This window comes from Mobula birostris, chromosome 6 (assembly GCF_030028105.1).
Source record: "Mobula birostris isolate sMobBir1 chromosome 6, sMobBir1.hap1, whole genome shotgun sequence".
Lineage (NCBI taxonomy): Eukaryota > Metazoa > Chordata > Chondrichthyes > Myliobatiformes > Myliobatidae > Mobula > Mobula birostris.
This window is the reverse complement of record NC_092375.1, coordinates 86,944,422-86,970,000: the sequence shown is the minus strand read 5'-3', so window position 1 is coordinate 86,970,000 and position 25,579 is coordinate 86,944,422. Positions and strand designations below refer to the sequence as shown.

General features: G+C 39.2%; 1 protein-coding gene across 1 annotated transcript in view; it reads right to left on the bottom strand.

Annotated features, from left to right (window-relative positions):
- Nucleotides 1-25,579, bottom strand: part of LOC140199173 (plastin-2-like) — a 69,318-nt gene that overhangs the window by 27,985 nt on the left and 15,754 nt on the right. Inside the window, exons 2-9 of the mRNA XM_072260802.1 lie at nucleotides 25,372-25,471; nucleotides 23,685-23,842; nucleotides 19,680-19,806; nucleotides 17,065-17,200; nucleotides 14,456-14,537; nucleotides 12,808-12,973; nucleotides 8,525-8,667; nucleotides 1,240-1,335 (exon numbers count right to left, since the gene is read on the bottom strand). Coding sequence (XP_072116903.1) covers nucleotides 1,240-1,335; nucleotides 8,525-8,667; nucleotides 12,808-12,973; nucleotides 14,456-14,537; nucleotides 17,065-17,200; nucleotides 19,680-19,806; nucleotides 23,685-23,842; nucleotides 25,372-25,438 — 975 coding nt within the window. The 5' untranslated portion in view covers nucleotides 25,439-25,471. The remainder of the gene's footprint in view (nucleotides 1-1,239; nucleotides 1,336-8,524; nucleotides 8,668-12,807; nucleotides 12,974-14,455; nucleotides 14,538-17,064; nucleotides 17,201-19,679; nucleotides 19,807-23,684; nucleotides 23,843-25,371; nucleotides 25,472-25,579) is intronic.

The window sequence follows — 25,579 nt, the reverse complement described above, 5'->3', positions numbered from 1 at the left end:
TTGTGTCATCGGCAAATTAAAAGGTGCTGTTTGATCTGTGCCTAGTCATACAATCATGGGAGCAGAGAGAGTAAAGCAGTGGGCTAAGCACACGTCCTTGAGATGCGCTAGTGAAGAAGTCAAGGATCCAGTTGCAGAGGGAGGTACAATGGCTCAGGTTTTGGAGCTTGTTAAATAGAACTGACAGTACGATTTTGTTGAACACTGAACTGTAGTCAATAAACAGTGGCCTGACGTAGGTAGTGATATTATCCAGGTGACCCAAGGCTGAATGGGGAGCCAGTGAGGTTGCATCCACTATTAACCTATTGTAGCGATAGGCAAATTTCAGCGGATCCTTACTTTGGCAGAAGTTGACTCAGGCTATGACCATCGTCTCAAAGGACTTCAGCACGATAGATGTGAATGCCAATTGGCAAAAGTTGTTGAAGCAGCTCACCCTGCTCTTCTTGGGCACTGGTATGATTGACACCCTTTTGAAGCAGGTGGGAACCTCTGACTGGAGCAGTGAGAGATTGAACACTCCTGCCATTTGGTTGCCACAGGTTTTCAGAACCCCACGAGGTACACTATCAGAGCCTGACGCCTTGCGAGGATTCACCCTTTGACTTCCGCCACTGAGACGGAGATTACAGGATGACCGGATGCTGCAGGGATTCACACAGGTGTAATTTTATTCTCCCTTTCAAAGCGTGCATGAATGGCATTGAGCTCACAAGTTAAGAGCTAACAGAAGGCAAAAGGATATAGATGTTCACAGGAAGAGGGGAGCCATGGGGGAATTGGGAGCAAAAGAGGGAGAAAGAAATAAGAGGATGAATGGACAGAACAGGGAATAAGGAAAGTGAGCAATTGGGAAGTAGAGAAATAGCACGTGTAAGAAGTAACTAGGAATTAAGGCATGGTACTAGGAAACAAAAAATCAGTAAAGGAGGATAGCAAGCAGGTGGGTGAATTAGTGGAGGGCACAAGGGGGATTTTTAGAGAACCCTGGTAAATGGGATATTATCAGAAAGTAAGGGAAAATATGTGGAATTAGTGAAGGCCATGTCATCGAAGTATTGTGTAGAGTGTTAAACTAAGTATGTGATAAAGGAATGTCAAACCCTTTAACTAGTTTGTAACAGAAGGGAAATTAAATTCCTTTTCTTCCTACAATGGGTTGTAGCCAACCTTTGATCAACCTGTATACTATTTTAAGAAAATGAGAAGATGATAAGACTACATATTAATACGTACATTAATACCAGACATATCAACCGCAATTGGAGCCTGTCCCTCTTCATCTCCTTTTGGTGCGATTTGATTGAGAAGATGGTAGTAAGCTTTTGAATCCTGTGGAAATCAGAGAGAAGACTTGGAAAGTGGAACATGTAATGCAAGAACAGATTTAGCACATGCAAACAATTCTACTTGCACTACATAATTATTGTTTGTAAAAATCTAATTCTGTCACCAAATAGACAGGAATAATCAACAGCTAAATCAGTTGGATAGTCTCATTAAGACCACATTAATCCAATGCATTGAATGATTTGAACAGATACCTTTGTTAGGTTACAGAAGTCAGTCAGCTTTTGAATTCACCCACATGACAACAATCCAAAAAAATCGAGACGTCCAGGGGCAGCATTAAGAATTCAAACAAAGAGGAAAGTAAAAGCTGTGGAGGATTTAGCATTAGGGTTGACATATATAGATAAAAGACGGGGGATCCCTAAAACTACAGCAGCACAATAATAATAGCGTGATGTATACCAGATGTTCCCAAACTGGGGTCCATGGACCCCTTGGTTACTGGTAGGGGTCCATGGCATAAAAAAGGTTGGGAACCCCTGGTGTATACAGTTTCACTCATGTTGCAATCACTCTCACAGATGTTTCTTTACAGTACAGAAACATTGTATAACTTCATAGTGTGAGCTAATGTAGTGGCTGTGTTACTGGATTATTAATTCAGAGCTATAAGAGTTCAAATCCCACTGGCAGTGTGAGCACTTGAACTAGTTTTAAATACCTCAAAAATCTATTATAAATAAAAATGATGGTGAAACTCTCAGATTGTAGTGAAAACCAAATTGGTTTCACCCATCTTGTCATGGTTAGGTTACTGTATAATTCTAGTCCCTCACTGATGTGATTGATTTTAATGTCATGTCATGTGATTGCTCTTTTGATCAGACCACTACCGGGGCTTAAAATAGAACATCCAGTAATAATAAGCAAATGTCATCTTTGCTAAAGATGAGAATATTTAGCCATATCCCCTTTCCTTTGCAAAATTATTTCTGTTTTGTTTACATGTTTGAGGACAAACTTGTTTATGCTGATTCTTGACTCAGAAAACTGTGACTCCAAACTTCACCCTGGCACTTGAACAGGTCATCCAGACTGACCTCACAGTGGACCAGAAGAGTCTAGTTAATCTGGCCCTGGTACTTAATTACACCAACACAACCAAAGAAAACTCACTCCCCATTCAGCTCAGTGGCTGCTCTTATAATCTTGATGTGCACAGGAAAACTACACTTGCTCACAAAAATAATTTTATTTCAGGAAACAACTATCAAATGTCCACGTGGACTTTAAAGCCACTTTGTGAGTACTGTACACACCCATTCCTACCTATTCCTCTTCTTCCACATGTATTGAAATAAAATTTTACTGATTGAGTACTATATACTGTTAAATAAAAATGATAGTTTTCTCTTTATGAAATGGAAGTCCAGAAGTCCAGCACTCACTGATCCAAGACCAGTTTCTGGTACCCTTCTGGAATGGAGCTCATGAGTGATTTGGAATAGGTTCGGGCACAGTAGAAGGCCTTTACCCTGTCCTCCCTCTGCTCATACACCAGGTGAAGTGATAAGAAGAACCATAGTTGTGAAAAGGGTATAATTCTGCCTATAATTGCTCGGTGCTCATGTTCAAATTTTCTATCTTTGAATACAATTACCTTCTATAAATTGTTATTTCTTTATTGTTACCTATGCTAGCAGTTTATTCTTGACATTCATTGAACGAAAACGTGATTGCTTCTGTTTTTAAAATGACTTTTCACTAGTTTACATGTCTATCATCACAAAGTTGTTAGGGATTCTTGGTTGAAACCAAGAAAACAAATGTATCTAAAAAGAGGATGTGATCTAATACTTGGAACATTTTATTGCTATCGCTGCAGATAGCCAGTTATGGATGATAGATAATGTGGATGTAAGCCCACATAGAGATATAGAGGCAAGTAATTAGGGAGGGGATCCTACATGAAGGGCATTTTCGCTATTCTACTTAATTAGGTCCCCCTTGAAGTTTGGCTTTCCTGGGACAGTATTCAGTCCATGGCCAAGAGGAGGGTAAATTCAGGAGTTACAGAATTATGTGAATATAGCAAATATTAATTCAAATGCGAACCAGCCACCTGGAAATAAAACCCAGACCCAATTGAACTTCCAACTGATACTTTGTGGCTAGTGAAACCAATCATTGGATGTGGGACATTCTAATTCTGTACGGCAAGACGGTAGATAAATGTTTATATCAATTGGTTATCATTGAAAACTTCAGAATGAGATCAATGAAAGTATTCAGTGACCATCTCTTATACTGACACATTGTTAAAGGCATTGCTATTTAATGTGCAGTTCAGGACAGGTCTGTTCTGTCACTTAATTTTTAGGCTAGTTGTATATTCAAGGAGCAATCCCTTAACATTTAATGAAAGGGGTATATTTTGGGTGTCTGGAGTTTTTGCTCAGAGGCGGTTGGAACAGACAACACTATTGAATATTCAGAGGTTTCGGATGTACCACCATAGTAAATATGTAATTCTATAAAGTTACCTTACTACATTCAAGATGTTAAAATTAAGCATTGAAACTGTAGCTAATTGTTCAATGTTAGTAACACACAAAACGCCGGAGGAACTCAGCAAGTCTGGCAGCATCTATAAAAGGGAATAAACGGTTGACATTTCAAGACAAGAGCCTTCATCGGGACTGGAAGAGAAGAGGGCAGAAGCCAGAATAAGAAGGTGGGGGTAGGGTACAAGCTGGCAGGTGATAGGTGGAAGAGGTAAAGGGCTGAAGATGATGGACAGGTGAGAAGCAAAAGGGGTAAGAGGGTAACTAGACTCGAGAATGGAAAAAGAGAGAAGAGTGAGGGAGAATAATTACCAGAAGTTGGAGAAATCAATGTTCACACCATCAGGTTGAAGGTTACCCAGACAGAATATGAGGTGTTGCTCCTCCAGCTTGAGTTTGGCCTCATTATGGCACAGAGCAAGCCAAGAACAGACATGTCAATATGTTAATAGGAAGTCAAATTGAAATGGGTAACCACTGGGAGATTCTGTCTTCTGAGGTGAACAGAGCAAAGGTGCTTGACGAGGTGGTCTCCGATATAGAGGAGAGGCTGCACCAGGAGCACTGGATAAAATAGATGACCCCCACAGCCTCGCAGGTGAAGTGTCATTTCACCTGGAAGGACTTTTTGGGACCCTAAATTGTAGTGAGGGAGGATGTGTAGGGGCAGGTGTCATGCTTGCAGGGAATAGGGAGATCAGTGGAGAGGGATGAGTGGACAATGGAGAGACTGAGCCCTGCAGAGAGAGGAAAGGGATGTGCAGTGGGAAAGATATACTTGTTGGTGAAATCCTGTTGGAGATAGCAGAAGTTACAGAGAATGATAAGGAGACTCATGAGGTGGTAGATAGGGGCAAGAGGAATTCTATCTCTGTTATGATGGTAGGAGGATGGGGTAAGGGCAGAGGAGCAGAAAATGGAGGAATGTGGATGAGGGTAACATCGATGGTGGTAGAGAGGAAACCCCTTTTTTTGAATAATGAGGACATTTTGGATGTCCTGGAATGTAAAACTCGTTCTGAGAAAATGTGCATTAGAGACTGAGGAAATGAGAAAAGGGAATATCATTTTTACATTGACAGGTTGGGAAGAGATATAGTGAAGATAACTGTGAGAGTCGGTAAGTTTGTAAAATATGTCAGTGGATAGTCTTTCTTCAAAGATGGAGACAGAGAAATCAAGAAAGGGAAGAGAGATGTCAGAGATGGTGCCACAATGAGACTAAACTCAAGTTGGAAAAGCAACACCTCATATTCCATCTGGGTAGCCTCCAACCTGAAGGCATGAACATCGATGATGTAACTTCCAGTAATTACTTGCCCCATTTCACCTCCTCTCTTTTTCCACTCGCCATTCTGGTTACGCTGTCATCTTTTCTCTTCTTTCCACCTACCCATCACCTCTCCTCTTCCTTCCCTTCCTTCCATGGTCCACTATCCTCTCCCATTAAATTCTTCTTTAGCACTTTACCTCTTCCACCTATCAGCTTCCAGTTTCTCACTTAATCACCCCGCTCCTACCTTCCCCCTCATCCATCACCTGCCAGCTGCACTCCCCATCCTCCCCCACCTTCTTATTCTGGCTTCTGGCCCCTTCCTGTCCAGTCCGGATGAAACATCGACTGTTTATTCCCCTCCAAAAATGCTGCCATACATGCTGAGCTCCTCCAGCATTTTTGAAATATATTGCTCAAGATTTCCAGCATCTGCAGATTCCCATTGTGTTTAAAAGGTATAAAACATTGTGGCAGGAGAATGAAATTCTCTTGGATTCTCTTTCCTGAGGGTTTGTTGTATGAACAAAGACTTTTATATTTCCTAGTTAGAGTTTCTGTATGACTCAGTTTTAGTCAGTCACAACACTCTGTACTTGGCTGCAGACTGGACCAAGTACAGAGGCTAATACTCATTCCATTATGATTAAAATTAAGAGAGAGAAAGACATTTGGAAGTCTGTGAATCAGGGCTCGCTAGCTGGGTGGACACTCCCATTGAACAAAGCTCCACTCTATGAATTCTAACATGTTTATTCCACATTGCTACTGTATATTTGAGCAATCATTTTAGCATTAACACTAAATTAGTCAACCAAATATACAACTACAACAATTCCATACACACTACGAGGATGCAGATATACAAGGAGCAAGATTTACAGACTTACTTGAATTTCTTCTACTGATGACTCATGTTTATAAGAAGAAAGGAAAGATATTAATTTAATAGACAAGAGCTTTTGATCTTACAGACAGTGGTGAAACAACCAGGTTCAGTGTAAGGGAAGGAGGTCACTGTCAGACAAAACAATGTCGAGCACCAAGTTCACCAGGTAACAATCACATGAAAGGAACGACACAAGCAACAAACTAGGAAGTACAACCCAATATTCGAGATTAAACTTATTGAAAAATCAAACCCTTTTGAGGTATAACATTTAAATTTCCAATATATTGAAATAATTACCTTAGGTAATTACAATTAATAGGCACAAAATTTTTTTTACTAGTGCCAGAATGTTTGCTAGCCAGTAATTATTAGCTTAATATATTAAAAACACGTTTTGCTCTCATAGACAAAGCAATGATGGTTTTAGATACATTGACTTGAAATTATTATCAAATCACAGATTTCTCTTGACTTTGCTGGAGAAGCCAATAGAATAACACTTCCCATGGAAAGAGGATGAATTATTGATAGCAATTTTGATTTTTTTCCCCTTACGTGGAAATTTCAGTTTCTGTCAGTCTTGTATTGTCTTACTATCACACCAACCTGACTTCAGATAAATTTCCTCATAAATTAGCATTGACCCTATGTCGAAATGCACCATTGTAGTGCACCGTAGAAAGTATGGGGAAGGGAGCAGTACACAATTTTCAATGGATCACATCTGAGCAATTTTAAGTAACATGATTAGTTTTTTTTGAATGAAAGCTGTTAAAATTTCAATGTCAGCAAAACTGGTTATTTGGTTATCACTTTCATGGATATTTGCGAGTCCACGTCACATCAAATAACCAGCCTGTCTGCCCAGTTCTAAAGTACTTCTGGTGATCTGGTGAATGCTGTAAGTTTTATTTTTTCCAAATGAATACACGGTATCAGTCACCCGGGCTCAATTCCTGCCACTATCTGTAAGAAGTTTGTACATTCTCCCCATGACTGCGTGGGTTTCCTCCGGGTGCTCCGGTTTCCTCCCACGGCCCAAAGATGTACAGACTGGCAGGTTAATTGGTCATTGTAAATTTTCCCATGATTAGGCTAGGGTTAAATCTGGGGTTGCTGGGCGGTGTAGCTCAAAGGGCCAGAAAGGTCTATTCCATGCTGTCATCATCATTATCATCAGGTGCCATGCCCAGATTGAGCTTTGACTGCCATGGCCCACACACTCCTGTTTTGCGTCAAGTGGATCAATTCATTGGTATTCATTTCCAGTTCTCTGGCTGCTGTCTCCATTATCATTTGTCTTTGTCTTCCTCTTGCTTTCTTCCCTTCAATCTTTCCCATAATTACCATGCATTCTAACTCCTCTTTCCTAATCACATGTCCAATGAAGTTGCGTTGTCTTTTCATGATCTCATACATTATTTCTCTTTTTGTGTTTGCTCTGTTCATCCTCGTTAGATATCTGTGTCATCCATGATATTCTTTGCATCCTCCTCAAAAACCACATCTCTGCTGCTTCAATTCGTTTCCTCATGTTACTAGATATTGTCCAACATTCTGATCCATATAACATAACTGGATAAACGTAATATCTCAGTACTCTGAGGTGGGTTGTCATGCCTAGTTTAGTGTTGGTCAGTATACCCTTCATTCTCGTAAAGGTGTCTCTTGCCATCCCTATTCTTCTTTTGATGTCCATGTCGCACCTGCCATCTGATGTCACCAGTTTCCTAAGTAGCAAAAGTTCTGAACTTGTTTTATATCTTCCCCATCTATCTATCAATTGCAAAAAGACAGAATGTATGGTGATATCTAAAAAGAAGAAGAATCCTATCTGCAGGCTGAAAATAAATGGTGAAGACATAAAACAAGTACAGAACTTTTGCTACTTAGGAAGCTGGGTGACATCAGATGGCAGGTGCAACATGGACATCAAAAGAAGAATAGGGATGGCAAAAGACACCTTTACGATTCCACGCTGTATCTCAGCAAAATAAAATAAAAATAATTTAAAAGTTTGGGAAAAATCAAACTTTAAAGACTGCTAAATTACCACTAAAATGCAAGAAAAATCAGGATGATTGCTGGAGCTTTGCTCCAGAAATTCAGAAGCTCTCATCTCAGGATATCTGAGAATTCCCCATCCAATGCTGGCAAGTGGTCACTACTACTACAGGCACTGCAGAGTTCAAACAAAGGTCAATGATCACCACAAAGAGACTTGGAAGGGGATGTCACCAATTTTTTAAATATTCTGGAAAGTTCAGCTGTGACATCTACAGAGAAAAACAAACCCTTGCACTAAAAATACAAACACAAACCTTATAAAAATCACGAATCACAATTTCATCAGCCTCAACAAATCTTTCGGGTGTATTGTACCAGTTAATTTAGAAAAGCGTAAACTTCAAATTGCCATTCCATCAGGTTCCCCCATTAACACGATATATTACATGAGGGGAAAAAAGGCAAACTTTCTTTTTAATTTATTGTTCATACCTTAATATCACTGCTGAAGTTGTTAACTTTTTGACATCCTGCACCTTCCAGGTGATAATTAGCCCATCGTAGTAGCAGCTCCTCAGGTGACAGTTTCATCAGGTCTTCCAGACTTTCACCTTCTCGGAGCAGGGCAATTAGTGCTGGAAAGAAATACTTCTCTGTAAGTAACAGCAGCTCCATTCTTATCATATTAATTAAGGATGATCAGTCTATGATAGTGGGAGTTTGATACAAAAAGTGAAGAATTGCACTTTGTGGTAAAAAATTATGATTAATTGTTTCTAGGAAGGGAAGGGGTACTGAAAGGTAGTAATTTGCATTTAGGTTTTTAAAAAAGTTTTCAATAACATATCAGTACATAAGGCAGTAAATCAGAACATAAAGTAGTAAATTCAGAGCATTTTTCTCCCCAAACTCATTAGGTGCTAAATAACAATAACAACAACTTTCATTGGACAATGGCTTCATCAAAACAAAAATCATGTGAAGGTGATAATGCTCAAAATGCTTGAGCAATATTAAATAAAAATTCATACCAAGCCATAAAAGAGGTATTAGAGCAAACTTGATCAATGCAACAGCTTAAAAGGAGCATTTCCAAAGAGGAATGAAAGGCAGTTTCATTTAGGCAGTTTAGGAAAGAATTCCAGAGCTAGGCTCCTGGCAATTGATAGAGTTGTGGTTAAATTCAGAAACTGGTATTGGTATTGGCTTATTAATGTTTCATGTACTATGATACAGCAAAAAGCTTATCCTGCATACTGTTTAGACAGATCAAATCATTACACAGTACAATGAGCCAGAATAAGGTGAAAAAACAATGCAGAATAAAGTGTAAAATACTGAAAGAGGTCAGTGCATGTAAATGATTAAGTGCAAGGTCATAACAAGGTAGATTGTGAGGTCAAGTCCAGCTTATCGTATAAGGGGTCCATTCAAGAGTCTTATAACATTGAGACTGAAGTTGTCTTTGAACCTGATGATACATGCTTTCAGGCTCGTGTATCTTCAGCCTGATGGTCGAGGAGAGTAAAGAGAATGCCCATGATGGGTGGGGTCTTTGTTTATGCTGACTGCTTTACTGAGGCAGTGAGGTGTAGACAGAGTACACAGAGAGGAGGCTGTTTCCTGTGATGTACTGAGCTGTGTCCACAATACATTGCAGTTTCTTGTGGTCACGTGCAGAGCAGTTGCTACACAAAGCCATTATGCATCCAGCAGAATGCTTTCTATGGTGCATCGATAAAAATGGGTAAGAGTTTATCAGGGACATGCTGAATTTATTTGGTCTTCTGAGGAAGTAGAGGTGATGTTGAGCTTCCTTAGGCATGATATCAATGTGGTTGGACCAGGAAAAGCTATTGGTGGTGTTCACAATAAGGAGTTTGAAACTCTCAATCCTCTCAACCTCAGCACTATTGATGTAGACAGGTGCATGTGCATCACTCTGCTTTCTGAAGTCAACGACCAGCCCTTTCATTGACATTGAAGGAAGGGTTATTGTTATGACACCAAGTCACTAAACTCTCTATATGCTTCCTATACTCCAATTCATGATTGAGACACAGCCCACTATAGTAGTATCATCTGCAAACTTATAGATCAAGGTTCAAAGAAAATTTGTTATCTAAGTGTGTGTGTATACATATATATATACAACCCTGAGATTTTGTACTTTTGCAGGCATACTCAATAAATCCATAGAATAATAACTAAGTAGGATCAATGAAAGACCGCACCAACTTGGGCTTTCAACCAATGTGCAAAAGACAACAGACTGTGCAAATACAAAACGAAATAAATAGTAATATAGAACAGTGCAGCATAGGAACAGGCTATTCCGACCCACAATCTTGTGCCAAACCAGTTAAGCAAATCAAAAACACTCATACACTAATCTCTTCTACCTACACCATGTTCCTATCCTTTCAACTTCCTCAAATCCACGTGCCTATCCAAATGTATCTTGAAAGCCCCCAACGTATTTGCCTCTACCACCATACTGGGCAGCACATTCCAGGCATCCATGACTCTGAATAAAATAACTTCCCCTCACATCCTCTTAGATCTTCAATGCATGCTCCCTGGTCTTAGAGATTTCAACCCTGGGAAGCAGATACTCCCTGTCTACTCTATCTGTGCCTGTCATAATCTTATAAACCTCTATCAGATCACCCCTCAGCCCCTGGTGCTCCAAAGAAAACAACCCAAGTTTATCCAGTCTCTTGTGATAGCACCTGTCTTCTAAACCAGGCAGCCACTTGATAAACTTCTTCTGCACCCTCTCCAAGGCCTCAACATCCTTCCTATAGTACATGGAAAAATAATAAATAAATAAGCAATAAATATCGAGACTTGAGATGAAGAGTCCTTGAAAGTGAGTCCCTAGGTTGTGGGAACATTTCAATGATGTGCAAGTGAAGTTGAGTGAAGTTAACCCCATTGGTTCAATAGCCTGATGGTTGAGGGGTAATAACTGTTCCTGAATCTGGTGATGTGAGCCTTGAGGCTCTTGTGCTTTCCTCCTGATGGCAGCAGTGAAAAGAGCATGTCTTGGGTGTTGGGGTCCCTGATGATGGATGCTACTTTCCTGCGACTGCATTTTGTGTACATGTGCTCAATAGTGGGGAGAGATTTACCCACAATAGACTGGGCCTTATCCACTACCTTTTGTAGCATTTTCCATTCAAAGGCAATGGTGTTTCCATACCAGGCTGTGATGCAGCCCGTCAATATACTCTCCGCTACATATCTATATAAGTTTTAGATGTCATGCCGAATCTTCACACTTTCCTAAGAAAGTAGAGGCACTGTTGTGCTTTCTTCGTAATTGCACTTACTTGCTGGGTCCAGGATAGGTCCTCTGAAATAATAACACAGAGGAATTTAAAGGTGCTGACCCTCTCCACCTCTGATCCTCTGATGAGGACTGGCTCACTGACCTCTGGTTTCCTTCTCCTGAAGTCAATAATCGGCTCCTTGATCTTGTTGACATTGTGTAAGAGCTGCTGCTTTGTGGACTGAGATGCCTGACTATACCCAAACCATGGAAGAGGATAAAGTTTTTTTTCCATCTGTTAGCAATGCATCAAGGCAATGAGGTAATCATGGCATTTCAATGTGTTTTAATACAGTATTCATTTTCATAGTGATATCCAGACCTATTGAAGAGATTACTAGAATTGTTATTGGAGACAGAAAGAGGGCGTGCAGAGCAAATTTAATGGAAAGAAAACAGGGATAGAATGATTAAATTATAAGAGCAAGGTTATGTCCACTTTGACTGGATATAACAAAGGAATTTAGGCATGAAATGGAATTGATGGCACAACAAGAAAATGTTTACTTTGGTGAGAGAATATAAGGGGAGAAGATCGACTGGTGGAAAGAAGACCCTGTTAATTGAGCTCCAACAGTTGTGCACAAAGTGGTTGAACTCTGATAAGTTTGGCGTCTTTTAGTTTCCTTTTATATTGTATAGTTAATTGCATAGTTCCAGTAAGATTTATAATGTGTAATCTGTAAATCGTACATTGTGTGCTGTCTGTTAATTGGCGGTGTGGGGTACATCACACGGCATCCACACAAACTTGATTACCCAGTTTGGCGGGGCCGAAGGCTACTCCCCCAGACGAAAACGAGCTGAGCTAGCCTGAGGCTTACCAGGAGGCTACACTTATAATTAGGAGAGAGGGAGGCACGACAGCATAGTGGTTAGCACAACGCTTTACAGTACAGTGACCCGGGTTCAGTTCCTGCCGCTGCCTGTAAGGAGTTTGTACGTTCTCTCTGTGACCGCGTGGGTTTCTTCTGGGTACTCCGGTTTCCTCCCTGAACCCAAAGATCTACTGATTGGTAGGTTAATAGTTTATTGTAAATTATCCTGTGATTAGGCTAGGATTAAATTGGGGGATTGCTGGGCAGTACAGCTTATTATTTATCTCAATAAATAATTTAAAAAAGAGTACTTTAAAATCAGAGCCAGCCCACTCAGAGGAAAACCTGGAATGAAAATCTAGAACCCTTTGTCAAAATGTTGGCAAGTCATGTTAAATCAGATTTCAAGAATAGGATGGATAGATTATTAGTCTATGGATCTAAGGAGGATAACTAGACATAAGATGCAAATCAGCCTTCAATTACTCTTCCAATGCAGAGACCCTCGTAAAAAAATATGAAGGATGGAGGCTACATCCTTCATGTCCTAAGCCTTTATCAACTCTAATACCCTGAAATGGGGTAATTGTAGACAAATCCCATTACTGCACACCAGTACCTACCTTCATTTCGGCTCAACTCAATGTCTGCGAACAGACCAATTTTGATGATCTGCCACAGAAGGCCCAACACAAGGTAAGGCTTCCCCTCTTTTAGATCCTCAGCACCAATATTAACCACGTGGCACCCAATCGCTGAAGCAGAATTCAATGCCAGATTCAGGTTTTCCTGGGGAAAAATAAGAAGTTGTGGAAGAAATAGTGAACAGTCAAACATGTGGGATGGGGATAGACAAGGAAAATAGGCTTGATACCACCAGCTTCTGTGTTGCTAAGTGGTTTTTGAGCAAGATGGTATCTGCAGCACATAGGACTCATTTTATTAGGGACATTAGAAGTCAAATGGTATACATCCACTGGAAGTACAGAACAGCTACATCCCATTATCAATGTTGATGTGATGTCATTTTGGAACTCAGTTCTCTCAGAAACACTCTGAACTTTGCAATCCATATTATTGCATGCATAATGCACTCAATTGAAGTGATCTGTAACTTAAAATCTGACTGAGCAGAATGTTGGTAAGTTAAAACAACACCTCCCACTTTAGTTTGCCCTGATACTCAGCAGGGTGACTGTAAAAACTGCTACACTGAAAGCTTGTGAGGTCAGGAACATACGGCTACAAGAAATATTTATGTACAATACAGAAACCGGTGTTACCTGCATGTATTGTTGCCATGCAAAAGTTGCTGGAGAATTTGCAAGTGGGAAGAAGTGGAATGATATTTAAAAACTTGACTTTTTAAAGTGCCATTTAGCAAGCAAATCACATATGGATGGTGTGTAACAGCTCCGGTGAGAAAATGCTTCATTTCCTGCTACAGGCCTGCGATATATGTCTTGTAAAAGTGCAGATGAATAAGAGCAAAAACAATCAAACTGGGAGGAGAACAAAGTTCTTGTTGACAGTGTTTTGCTAGCTGTTAAAATGACTACCTCCTTATATAAAATTCAGTGCATGTTGTTGTCACTGGGCAAAAAATTGCACAGCACAAGATTTTTGTGCATACTGGTCATTACAAATTAGAACGAACATTGCTCACAAATCAAATTTATTTGTTAAATCATGCCAAATTTGTGCATTCTTCCAATGCCTGACCCAATGCTACTCACAGAGATGCCTCAGCAGCTGCATCATGGCTGGTGAAAGGCTGCTAACTGACAGCAGAGGAGACGGCAGATAGCTCCTGCTTTGCACCTCCCATATCAAATGTATGAAAGCTGAAGCCTACACTGTCCCATGTTGCATCAGTCTGTAATGTCCCAAGTCATATTCACTTATCAAATGCCTGGAAGGATCACACCTAACATAATTTAACTCCCCTTCAAAGGGATCAGCCTAACTTTCAGTAGACAGATTTAATTGATACCTATCTCTCAGAACTTTGGCCTGGAGTCAACTTCAGCCAATCAACCCAGTGCAATTAAATGCACATCATAATCCATGCTGCAGGAAATTTTCCTCCTCCCTTGCTATCGTTTTGTGCCCCAAGCAAATTTTTTTAACCAAAACAAATTCAATTGCCTTTATATATCGGAAATATTACAAGAAGACATTCAATACATTTGGTATCAGTGACAGCCATCCTAAGTGTAAAAAAGATGCAAATATTTTCATTAATTCAGTCCATATAGTTAATCTTAATACCTGTATAGTGAAAGGGGTGAGCTTCTTTTTGTTGATTGTCCTCTCATCAATGGTATCGGGCACTGACAGATTGATCATTTTACTAGATTAAAATAGAAGTTAAACAGAACAGCAGAGTGGTTAGTTTCTATGATTTCAAAGGCCAAACAACCTTCAAACCAAAAATAAAATGAAATGACTATCTCTCCATGTTAGAACTCTAGCCTTTTCCAGGCTTAGCCAGCAGGGGCAGACATAGTTCCTTAAGATAGTCCAATCAGTTCTGAAAAAATCCCTTAGTATTGATCAGTGACTGCTCATATTCCCAATTAACATCTGTGCATTTAAACCCTGCTTCCTGTACCTCACTTTGCTCAGTCTTAAAGTGTGATCTTGTAAATAGCAAGAGTCTCTGAGTTTTTTTAATGTCCGCTTACTGACTGCCGTTTTTGGATCTTACTTGTGCATCAAGATCTTGGGTTACTGAGCTTGTGTTTAGATAACTGCATTTTTGAGATGGACTGGTTGCCTATTTTTGCCCACACCTATTTTTTTTTTGCACATCTTGGCTAAAAGGAAGTGAAACTTGCTTTTGACTCTGCACATCAACTCCTGTCTACAGCATGGTTTCTGCAACTGGATTCACTCACGATCCTCAGTGGTACCGCGGTAAAGTGTGGACTTTCAACCCAGTGAGCAGAGTTTGATTCCCAATTGTGCCATTTCCTTTACACCCCATAACTGATTACCTTTATGAAGCCAGCTAAGATTAAAGAACAATTCAATAAACATGTAAAATACTGAACAGGACAGATGTTAACTTTAATTTAAATTTTTTGACCTTAAACATTAACTTTGATCCACCTCCTACAGCTGCTGCCTGACCTGCTGAAATTTTCAAACATCCTCTGTTTTTATTTCATTTTCCAGCACCTGCAGTATTTTGCTTTTGTACTCCATCCTAGCTTTATCTTTCAAGTTTGGATATTCCCCTTCCCCCTCTGCTGAAGTACTGCCGTTACCCATGAAGCTGCCACAAAGTGAACATATAAAGGAAGTGGCAGAAGGGAAGATGTGGACACCAGTTTCTTACAACAGACATTTCCTATTGCCAGAAGAACCAACACAAAACAACACTTGAAGAGAACCAAATATCTGCAAGGCAGAATCAAGAGGTAAGTAAGGGGAGGTAACATGAACATTCAGTCATTCTTGCTTTGTGCCAAAACTTATCTCTACTGTACCAAGACAACATTAATATAATATCAGAGCTTTAGGTAAACCCATCAATTCCCTTTTTTATAATGCTAAGAACATCAACAAAGGTAGTAAGGTGATTCTAGGAGAAAGCTTTGCTACTTTACTAAGCTCACATAGTTCACATTAAAAACAGAAGGTACTAGAAATACCCACATCAGGCTGTATTCATGGAGAGATAAACTAATGTGTTGGATCTTCCTGATAAATCCAGGAAGAAATGCTGCAATGATTGTACTTTCTTGGGAAGATGCCTTCAATTATTTCCAGCATAAGTAAGTGTGGGACTCCCACACACTTTTCCAAGCCTCAAACTTTGACTATTTCCCAGTCTGTTCCAAGATTGGACTCTGCATAGGTTGCATTGGTGAAGAACGGACTGCTGAACTTCCTTATGCTGACTCTATAAAAGTTGCTATCTGAATCTGAATCTGTGAAGGGATATCAGGCCTATACGTCTAAATAGAGAAGGATAGCTGCATGGAAGAAGGGTGAGGTGTAGGAATTTTTAAAAATTAAAGATTAATTACGTAGACACAAGGGACTGCTGATGTTTGAACAATGCAGAAGATGCAGATGAAGTATCCTAACCCAAAATGCCAACTGTCCACTTCTCTCCACAGATGCTGCCTGACCCACTGTATTCCTCCAGAAACTTGCGTGTTACAATTAATTATGTGTTCTAACATTTGGAGATGCTGGGAAAGAATGAAGGGGGGGTGTTGATATTGACAATGTATGTCTTTGTTCTGGATTCCTCCACCAGAGGAAATCATTTAAGTGTATATTTTCCCTTACTCACTTGAAACACACAATTAAACCAAAATTTAACTTCATAAATTTAAGGGGATGCATTTAATATCTTTGGAGTTCCGATGCCCGAATCTAATTTTAGTGAAACTGTTCTGCAGCCTCTCCAGTTCCAACATTAACTTGCTGTTCAGACACAAATCTCACTCCCCATCTCTGCAAATATTTCATTTAATACTCAAGCATTCCACTGTGAAGAGCACATACCCAGTTACTTCTCATTTGTTCTGAAAATCATTGGGGAGAGCGGTATTATGGAGAATGTTTTTATTTTCTCATCTAAACTGTTTGATCTTCGATAAAGCATAGCCAGGTAACACAGTGGTGGCAAAGCTGGTGGTTTGCTGGCACTGACTCACTGGCAGTGAAAGGTAAAGTCGGGGTTGCTAATTGGGTCATGGTACTGGAAGGCCGATTGATTTTAATTACAGACAGCCAAATTAGGGTAGTAATTATGTGCCAATCAATTCATAAGCCCTATTCTACTTGATGCATTCGGCAATAAACGCTGATGGGTTGTCAGAGACCATTGTAAGCCAGTGAGGAAAATGTACAACACTTACCAAAGGACAATGCCATTCCCAACAGCTGCAAAAAGTTCAGTGTCACTGTTGGGATCCATAGGAATGAGTTGCTGACAATCTGGATCCTTTTCCAAAGCCTTGTTGATCCAATTAGCAAAAGCAAATCGTTCTTCCTCTACAAGCAAGAAGATCGAGAACTCAGTTGATGATTTATTGAGAGTCAGAAGAAGGGAAGCAGGGTAAGGTACTGGTCTTCCTGGCTCATCAATGTACTGAACATTTTTACAGAAATTCCACTATGCTTTTCCCTCCCTTCCCCATCTCCATCCCCTTCCATAAATATTACACAATGGTGCATCACAGTAACGCTGGAAATAACAGTAGAATTTTAAATATTAATCAGAATACATTAGTTTGTGCTTAATAATTGTTAAAGAAACAAAAGTAATATAAACCAATAGCAATGTGTTGGCAGTAAATGTCTTTCACTTTGCAGACAATGAGCTATAACTGGAAAGCACAGTTCTACTAATGCACTGGGAAAGATTGGGGAAAATCCTTCACCCACAGGATTAAAGTGTTGATCGCTGCAATCATCATTCCTGTAGAGTGAAAAAAAAACGCCTTCTTCACTGTCGCCTGCTCTTAGTATTTTGGTAACTCTAGCTGGCAAGACCAGTTTGCATATTTTCTTGTGACTTTTATCTGGTTATTGAATTTCCGGAAACTATAGAAGCTGCTTGTAATACAACTGCACAAACAGAAAATCATACAGATATTCTGCTCAAGGAGCATGTAGCGATTTATAACACCTTAAGTTTTTATTTCATACCTTCAACAGAAGCAGTGCTTTCTATTTAATTATGTTAACTTGCTAGTTATAACTAAAATTTATCCAATATACACAAACCTTTATGAAAATATTGTGACTATGCAGTACTCACTAATGTATATTCCTCTACCAGAAAATAACAGTGAGTCATATTTCAAAAAGGTTAGCATGAGATTATTTTTAATATGCACTCCATTATTATGGCACATGAAAGTAGTAGATTTATGGGCACCGCAGAGGTGGAGTGGTTAGCACAACATTATCACAGCTCAGGGCTTCGGAGTTCAGAGTTCAATTCCAGCATCCTCTGTAAGAAGTCTGTTTGTCCTCCCCGTGGAATGTGTGAGTTTTCTCTGAGACATTCAGTTTCCTCTCACAGTCCAAAGACGCACTGGATAGGTTACTGGTCTCTGTCAATTGTCCCGTGATTAAAGTAGGATTAAACCGGGTCGTTGGAGGTTGCTGGGACGTGTGGTTCAAAGGGCCGAAAGGGCCTATTCTGAATGACATCTCTTAAAATAACTATCACAGATAGGGAAGGCCCTTCAGTCCAGAATTTGAATAAGGTCCACACCTCACCTGGCTCGCCTGTTTATGAAGACCATTCTAAATATTAAACATCAAAATGTGAAGATGTTCCTACTGGCACTTGTTCTTATTCTTTTAACTATTTTAGCCAATAATACTGCTTCACTTTATTATCCAGGGTCAAATACTACCACATACTATTGATACATGTACAGGAGATCTCTGAAAAATATTGATGTTATTCTCATTACTGGGCATATCTTTGAATAATGTCCTTATTCCCTTTTATCCAGAGACTAGTTCAATTTTATGGGAATTAGCTGAACAATAGTTAATGAGCTTGTAGCACTCAATGAAATAATGCTCCTTGACTGTCCATCACTTATGCTTCCAGGACCCATGATCAGTATTCTGCTATGCAATTCTCTGAGACTATGATTAAACTACCTTACTGTACTAATGAATCCTTACTTAAAGAGGATCAGTGGGGTCTCTCTTCCAACCATCAAAGATATTTATCAGTAGGAGTATATATCGGGGGGGGGGGGTGAGGGTAGGTATTTTTTTCTCATGTATCACTTGAAAACTCAATAAAAATTATATTAAAAAAAAAGATATTTATCAGGACCTCTGTGTCCGCAGGCCCTTAGCATTGTCAATGTTCCCTTCCATCTTCCAATAATCTCTTTGACCCTCTCCCATCGGGTAGGAGGTACCATAGCTTTAGGACAAGGACTGTTAGGATGGAGAACAGTTGCTTCCCCCAGACATTGAGACTACTTGAACCTCACTACCACCACCCAGTTCTCATCACATATGAAGAGCCAGCAGCGTTATACTGTTTACTTTTTAACTTGTGTCATAAATGCATCTTATTATTTGTTAATTTATTACTGGTACTATTACTTTATGTTGGGGTTAATCAGGCTTGTAGAAGGTTGCTGGGGCAGAGAGGCTGATAGGGCCTACTACACGCTGCATCACTAAATAAGTTAATAAATGTTATGTGTGTGAGTTGTATGTACTGTGCTGTGCACCTTGGTCCGGAGAAACGTTGTTTCATTTGGCTGTCTACACGTGTATGGTTGAATAACGATAAACTGAACTTGAACTTGAATCAGCCTCTTCCCAGTTTTGTATCAATTTGTCTGAATGCCTTTCTGTTTCTCTTCTCATGTGCACATCTAAAGCCCCTTAACGGCAAGAATCAAAATCATTCCAATCAAATCTATAACACCAAACAGAGTCAGGTTTCCTCTGGGCCACACAAAATGAACAAGTCACCCCGTGGTACCTGAGTATGAGTGCTGAGTTCCTTCACTAGATTTTTCAGTTCCTTGAACAGCGCATATTCCCTCCTTCTTCAAGAGTTGTTTTCTGAAAGTTTTAGCCACATCGTCACTCTTTAAACCATAGTAAAGCTGTGAAAGTGCAAGATATGTTTCAATGGTGGAGTTAAAACAATCAATATCAAGCAGTTTGGAAGTAAGGTTTATAAAGTTCAACAAGGCAGGAATGGATGACAATCGTATCTGTCTGAGGACCAGATGTAATGAGGTGCTGCTGTAAGTAGCCTTGTACTTATGCTTTATCCCAGTGAGAAACATTTGCCAAGCACACAAAACTACATAAGCAAGAGGGCACCTAGAGCATAGGCAGGGCCTAACTTGCAGTACCACAACTACAAGTCATCATAATGCATTAGAAAGGTATTGCATTTCTATAGTGTCTTCCATGACCAATGAGGTACTGTTAAAGTTCAGGTATGAAGGAAATTGGGTGACTAATTAATGCACGGGAAGATCCCACACTAGCAATGTAGTGCAACAGATAAGTTGTTTAAAGAGTAAATATTGAGAAGGAGTTTTTATAACTCCATCATTGCTATGGAATCCTTGTATTCACACCAGAGGGCAGATAATGCTTCAATTTATTATGACTGTCAGCAGTACCCTGACTGTATTACATACCCAGTGTATTGCACTGAGGTGTTGGCATAGTTATACACTCAGGTCTCTGGAGTAAAACACAAACCCACAAGCTGTTGACAAGAAGTAAGTGTGCTCTCACTGAGTGTGACACTCACTATAATGGGTTGTTGGAAATCAAACAACTGCAGATACTGGAAATCGGAATAAAGAGTCTTTAGTTAAAATGTTAACTGTTTTTCCCTTTCCCAGAAGCTGCCTAACTTGCTGAGTGTTTCCAGCATTTTCAGTCTTTGGGTGATACAGCTAACGTCAAGAAGGGTAGACCAATCACAATGTTTACCACAGTAATATGTTAATATAGTTTAGCCAGGCTGTTTATCTCCATGAATCCTGGGTTAATTCTGTTCTCCATACCCTTCAATATTTTTCCATGAAGCTAACTTAGGTTTTCTGACAGATGTCTTGTCCAAACTGCTGATCAGACTCCTTACTAGCCCCACTATTGCTCTGCACAGTTCTGGCTCAGAATTTAGTATCTCCACGGGAATTATCATGCTTCCTCATTTCAATCTGACCATATGTTCACTCAAATCCTTTCTCTTATCTTCTGCCAGGGATGATCCTTACTTTAAATATGCCCGTTAAACACTCCTGATAATGTACTTCAACCATTCATGGTGCAAGGTTTTGCAAAAATAATGGGAACAGTAATAATAAAACTATCCAAATAAAAGGTCCAGCAAAAACCTTATTAATTTCAGGAGGCCATTAGGATGGGAGTGGGGTAGCAAGATGTTGGTTTCTGTACAGAAACTGTAAACCCTCTAGGATATCCAACTCAAGACATGGAATGATCAATCCCCACTAATCCCGAAGCCTAACAAACTCTGGGTAGCTCAAAGCTTCAGCAAGTTTGTATATTCTGGAAGTATACAACACGATAGGTCAATTTTGTACACAGAAGCTTGCTCATGTATACTGTTCATGCGCCATGCCTTTAATTTGCAGCACATCACTGAGTCTTTTAAAGTGAAATTATGCAGTTGAATTGCACCATACATTGGCTACATTTTCAGGGGCCACTATATGGTGTAATTCAACTGCAGGGTGTTTAATAATATCTTTTGTTAATTCCATATCCCCCAGGAATATGATGGCTTAAATTTTCTATGACAAGCTTAATTTATATCTGCACACAGAGACAGCAATTCTAGCCTATACTGTATTATGTATTCCATCAGTAAGGCAGACAACCAGATGTTCTTTTTGTGAGGCTTGTGGCAGAGGCCACAACTTGGAAGACAAATTGCCTTCTAAAATTGCTGTACTTTCTTTCTAAAGTTCATTTTCAGAATCTGGGTGATGCAGGCAAGACAAGACCAGCATTTATTGCCCACTTGTCCATATGAAATTCCACTTAGATTCCTTGATCTTTTAATTTGCCCATTAAATACCAACAGCAAAGAAACTTAATAATTGCAACACAATGCAATTTTCCTCCATTTAATTTTTACAATAAATTTTTTTGATTGGAAGTAATATATTAATCTGTCTTCAATGGTCTTCATTTCATCCTTGACTTCAATGTGAAGTAAATCTTAAATTATGAAAGCTTAAGACAAGCAAATGGTTTCCAGTTATTGGCTTACATAACTAAAGCGAAATGCCAAAAATTTCAGGATAATTGTAAAATGTTTGAAAGATAAATCAAGGGAAGACTACTATTTGCTAAATTACACTTCCAAAAGTATTGAATTGAGAAGAGAATTACAGAAGATTTGACTTGAGTTACTTGCAGCTGACAGAAGGCAGCACAGTAGTATAGCGAGTAGAGCTATTGCCTCATAGCTCCAGCAACCCAGGTTCAATCCTTGACTTCTGGAGCTGCCTGTGTGGAGATGGCATGCTCTCCTGTGACCACTCAGATTTCCCCAGGTCCCCTAGTTTCCTCCCACATTCCAATGACATCCAGATTGTAAATTGTTCTACCGTGTATCATCATCATTATGTGTTATGTCACGTGACATGGGCATTCATGCTCTATCAATGACCATGATTATTTTTGGCAAAATTTTCTACAGAAGTGGTTTGCCATTGCCTTCTTCAGGGCAGCGTCTTTACAAGACGGATGACCCCAACCATTATTAATACTCTCCAGAGATTGTCTGCCTGGTGTCAGCGGTTGCATAACCAGGACTTGTGATGTGCACCATTGCTCATACGACCATCCACCACCATGGATTCACATGATCCTGATCAGGTGGGGGGAGGGGAGGCCTAAGAACATGCTACACCTTGCCCTAGGATGACCTGCAGGAGGGAAGGAGTGCCTTATACCTGCTAGAAACATATCTACTGTGTAGGCAAGTGGTAGAATTTGGGAAGAGTTTATGGGAATGTACAGAGCATAAAAAAGAGTAAAATAGAATTTGTTTAAGTGAAAGGTTGATAGTTGTTGTGGACTTGGTGGGCTAGGGACCTATCATTGCTGGATGACTCCATGAGAATCAAATAAAGGCAGTCAAAGGTTTGGGCAAGGAGCTTTCAAGTAGCATCTTAAAAGAAGAGAGGCTTACAAAGGAACTCCAGAACTTATGACCTTGGAAGCTGAAGGAATATTGGAAAATGATCAGGTAATTAAAATAGGGATACATAAGAAGTGAAAATGGAGGAAGATAATTTGCAAAACTGTGGCCATGGGGGTCTATAGTTATTAGAAGGAGGAATATAAAAACATGAAAGAGAATTTGAAAATCAAAGTTTCTAAGTGTCAATACAACCGATAATTTGAAGGTTAATTTCAACATTTAATGGTATTATTTTACACAGAGGGTGGTTGGTGCCTGCTGTGTGGATTAGAAGTTAGACAAACTTGGGTTTTGCTCTGAAACAGGGATGGTCAGTAAAACTGCTTCTGGCAGCAACATGCACATGTGTGAAAACCACATGTGTTGAGTGCTTTGAAGAGATGCTATTTTGAGCTCAGACATCATTTACACTAAGCCAAGGGTTACACTAAGAATTACATGTGTCTTAAATCAAAATGACACTATCTTTTGGGTCAGGTTTTAAAAAGGGAATCAGTCTGACCTCTCCAATAGACATTGAAAAGTTTTGTAGTACTGATTTATCCACTCATTTAAATTTAAAATAAATTAGTCAGTTACTCTATTACTGTTTGCAAGACTTTGTTATGTCCTAAACAGCTGGTATATTAAGGAGGTTCATCTGAAGTATCTCAATGAAAGGGACCCACACATTTTTCCTATCTTTCTCAATGTTCCTTCAGCAACGATTAGTCAAACAATAATGTTCATATGTTGACCTTCTCAACAGAAGTAAACCAAAAGGGCACAAAAGAAACCTACCTCAATAAATTCATCAAAACTAATTCGGTCTTTCTGATTTCCAGATTCTGCTAACTTTTCTTTTAGTTCACGGACTTTGAAGCCTGGGATTGGTTGATTGGCTTCTTTAAAAAGATTTTGAAGTTCATTGCTATCAATGTATCCAGAGCTATCCACATCTGAAAAACAAAATGAGGTTTAATTAAAGCCTTTAAAAACCTAATGTTGCAAGTGATTCATTCATCGAAGGGTGTGGCCAGTTTAAGGGTGTGACGAATTCAAGCACTGTTCACAGACAAGTATTGTTCTTTTTCTGGGTAAGTAGATGGCTAGCTGCAACTTGACCACCCTGACACCCCACTACTGGCCTCCAGAAACAGTGTGGTACAATGGAGTTCCCTGGGAATCCACTTTACCATTCTGGAAGTAGGAAGAGCACACAGTCAGCACCACAGAGATCACCATAGTGACAAAATTTAGTGTGTACAGGGGGAAATAAAACAATAACAGTAGCAACAAATTCTATTACCTTTACACTGGTTTCCCTCTGGATCTTGTCACATTTATTTAAACTAACTGCATTGAGTACAGTAATGAAATTTCCACTACTTTTAGAAGCATTTATCCAGAAGCAATTGAGTGTTGCTGGACTAAAACGGTGATTGAATAACTTAAACTGATGCAAGATAAGTAATTTGTCCCATGCTTGAGGAAAAATATATCCTTTTTGCCCGTGATCTGGAATTTATTCATCTGGAAGTGACTTTCAGCTGTTTCCTCCACAGCATTTTTAAAGCCACCAACACAGAATTATTCACAGAGCATGCAGCAGGTATTTTAGCAAGGTCAGAAATTGCTGATTCCATCTTCAGATGAGACATACTTTTCTTTCTTTCTTTTTAAATCTTTTTATTGAATAAGTATACAAAAAGGTAAGCCATATAGGCACTAATACACTGTTAGAATATAATAAAATTACAGGAGATATTAATACAGATAAAAAAATGATACAAACAATGTAATTTAAACATAATATAATAAGGTAACATAATAGTATACTAATTTTTATATATATATATATCAATAGAGAAAAGGAAAAAAAAACCCCCAAAAAACCCCAAAAAAAAACCCACCGTGCAACTAAACTAAAAACAAAGCAATGGGCTAACTTGGAACCAAGTAGAGTTAAAGAACTTAAAATCACGTCCTCAAACCCGACCTCCATTAAAAACAGTAAAAAAAAACAAGAAGGGAATATAAATATGGAGCAAAAAAGAGAAGAAAAAAAATTACATTAAATGAAAATATTGAATAAAAGATCTCCAGGTCTGTTCAAATTTAAGTGAGGAATCATAGAGATTGCTTCTAATTTTCTCCAAATTCAAGCATAATATCGTCTGAGAAAACCAAAAAAAGGTAGTTGGAGCATTAAGCTCTTTCCAATGTTGTAAGATACATCTTTTCGCCATTAAAGTAAGAAATGCAATCATTCTACGGGCTGAAGGAGAAAGATTACTGGAAATTTTAGGTAATCCAAACATAGCAGTAATAGGGTGAGGAGAGATATCTATATTCAATACCTTTGAGATAATATTAAAAATGTCTCTCCAAGATGAGACATACTTTTATGTTCCTCCATTGTAGTCAGGCAGGATCAATGGTCCTTCCTGGTTTACTACTGCTGAAATCGTTTATTTAAGATACTCACCGATTTTTGAAAATGCATCTTTAAGTTCTTCCAGTTCTTCATTGGAGATCTGTGGTACTTCTGCCATGGTCTTCAAATATCTCTATGAAGGCAAGCTAACCTGAAACCAGATTTATAATATTTTGATTATTATCTGCATATTACAAGTCAAAAAGAGTTATTTCTCTCAACAGCATTCATTACTAATCAAGAAAGAAAATATATTTTA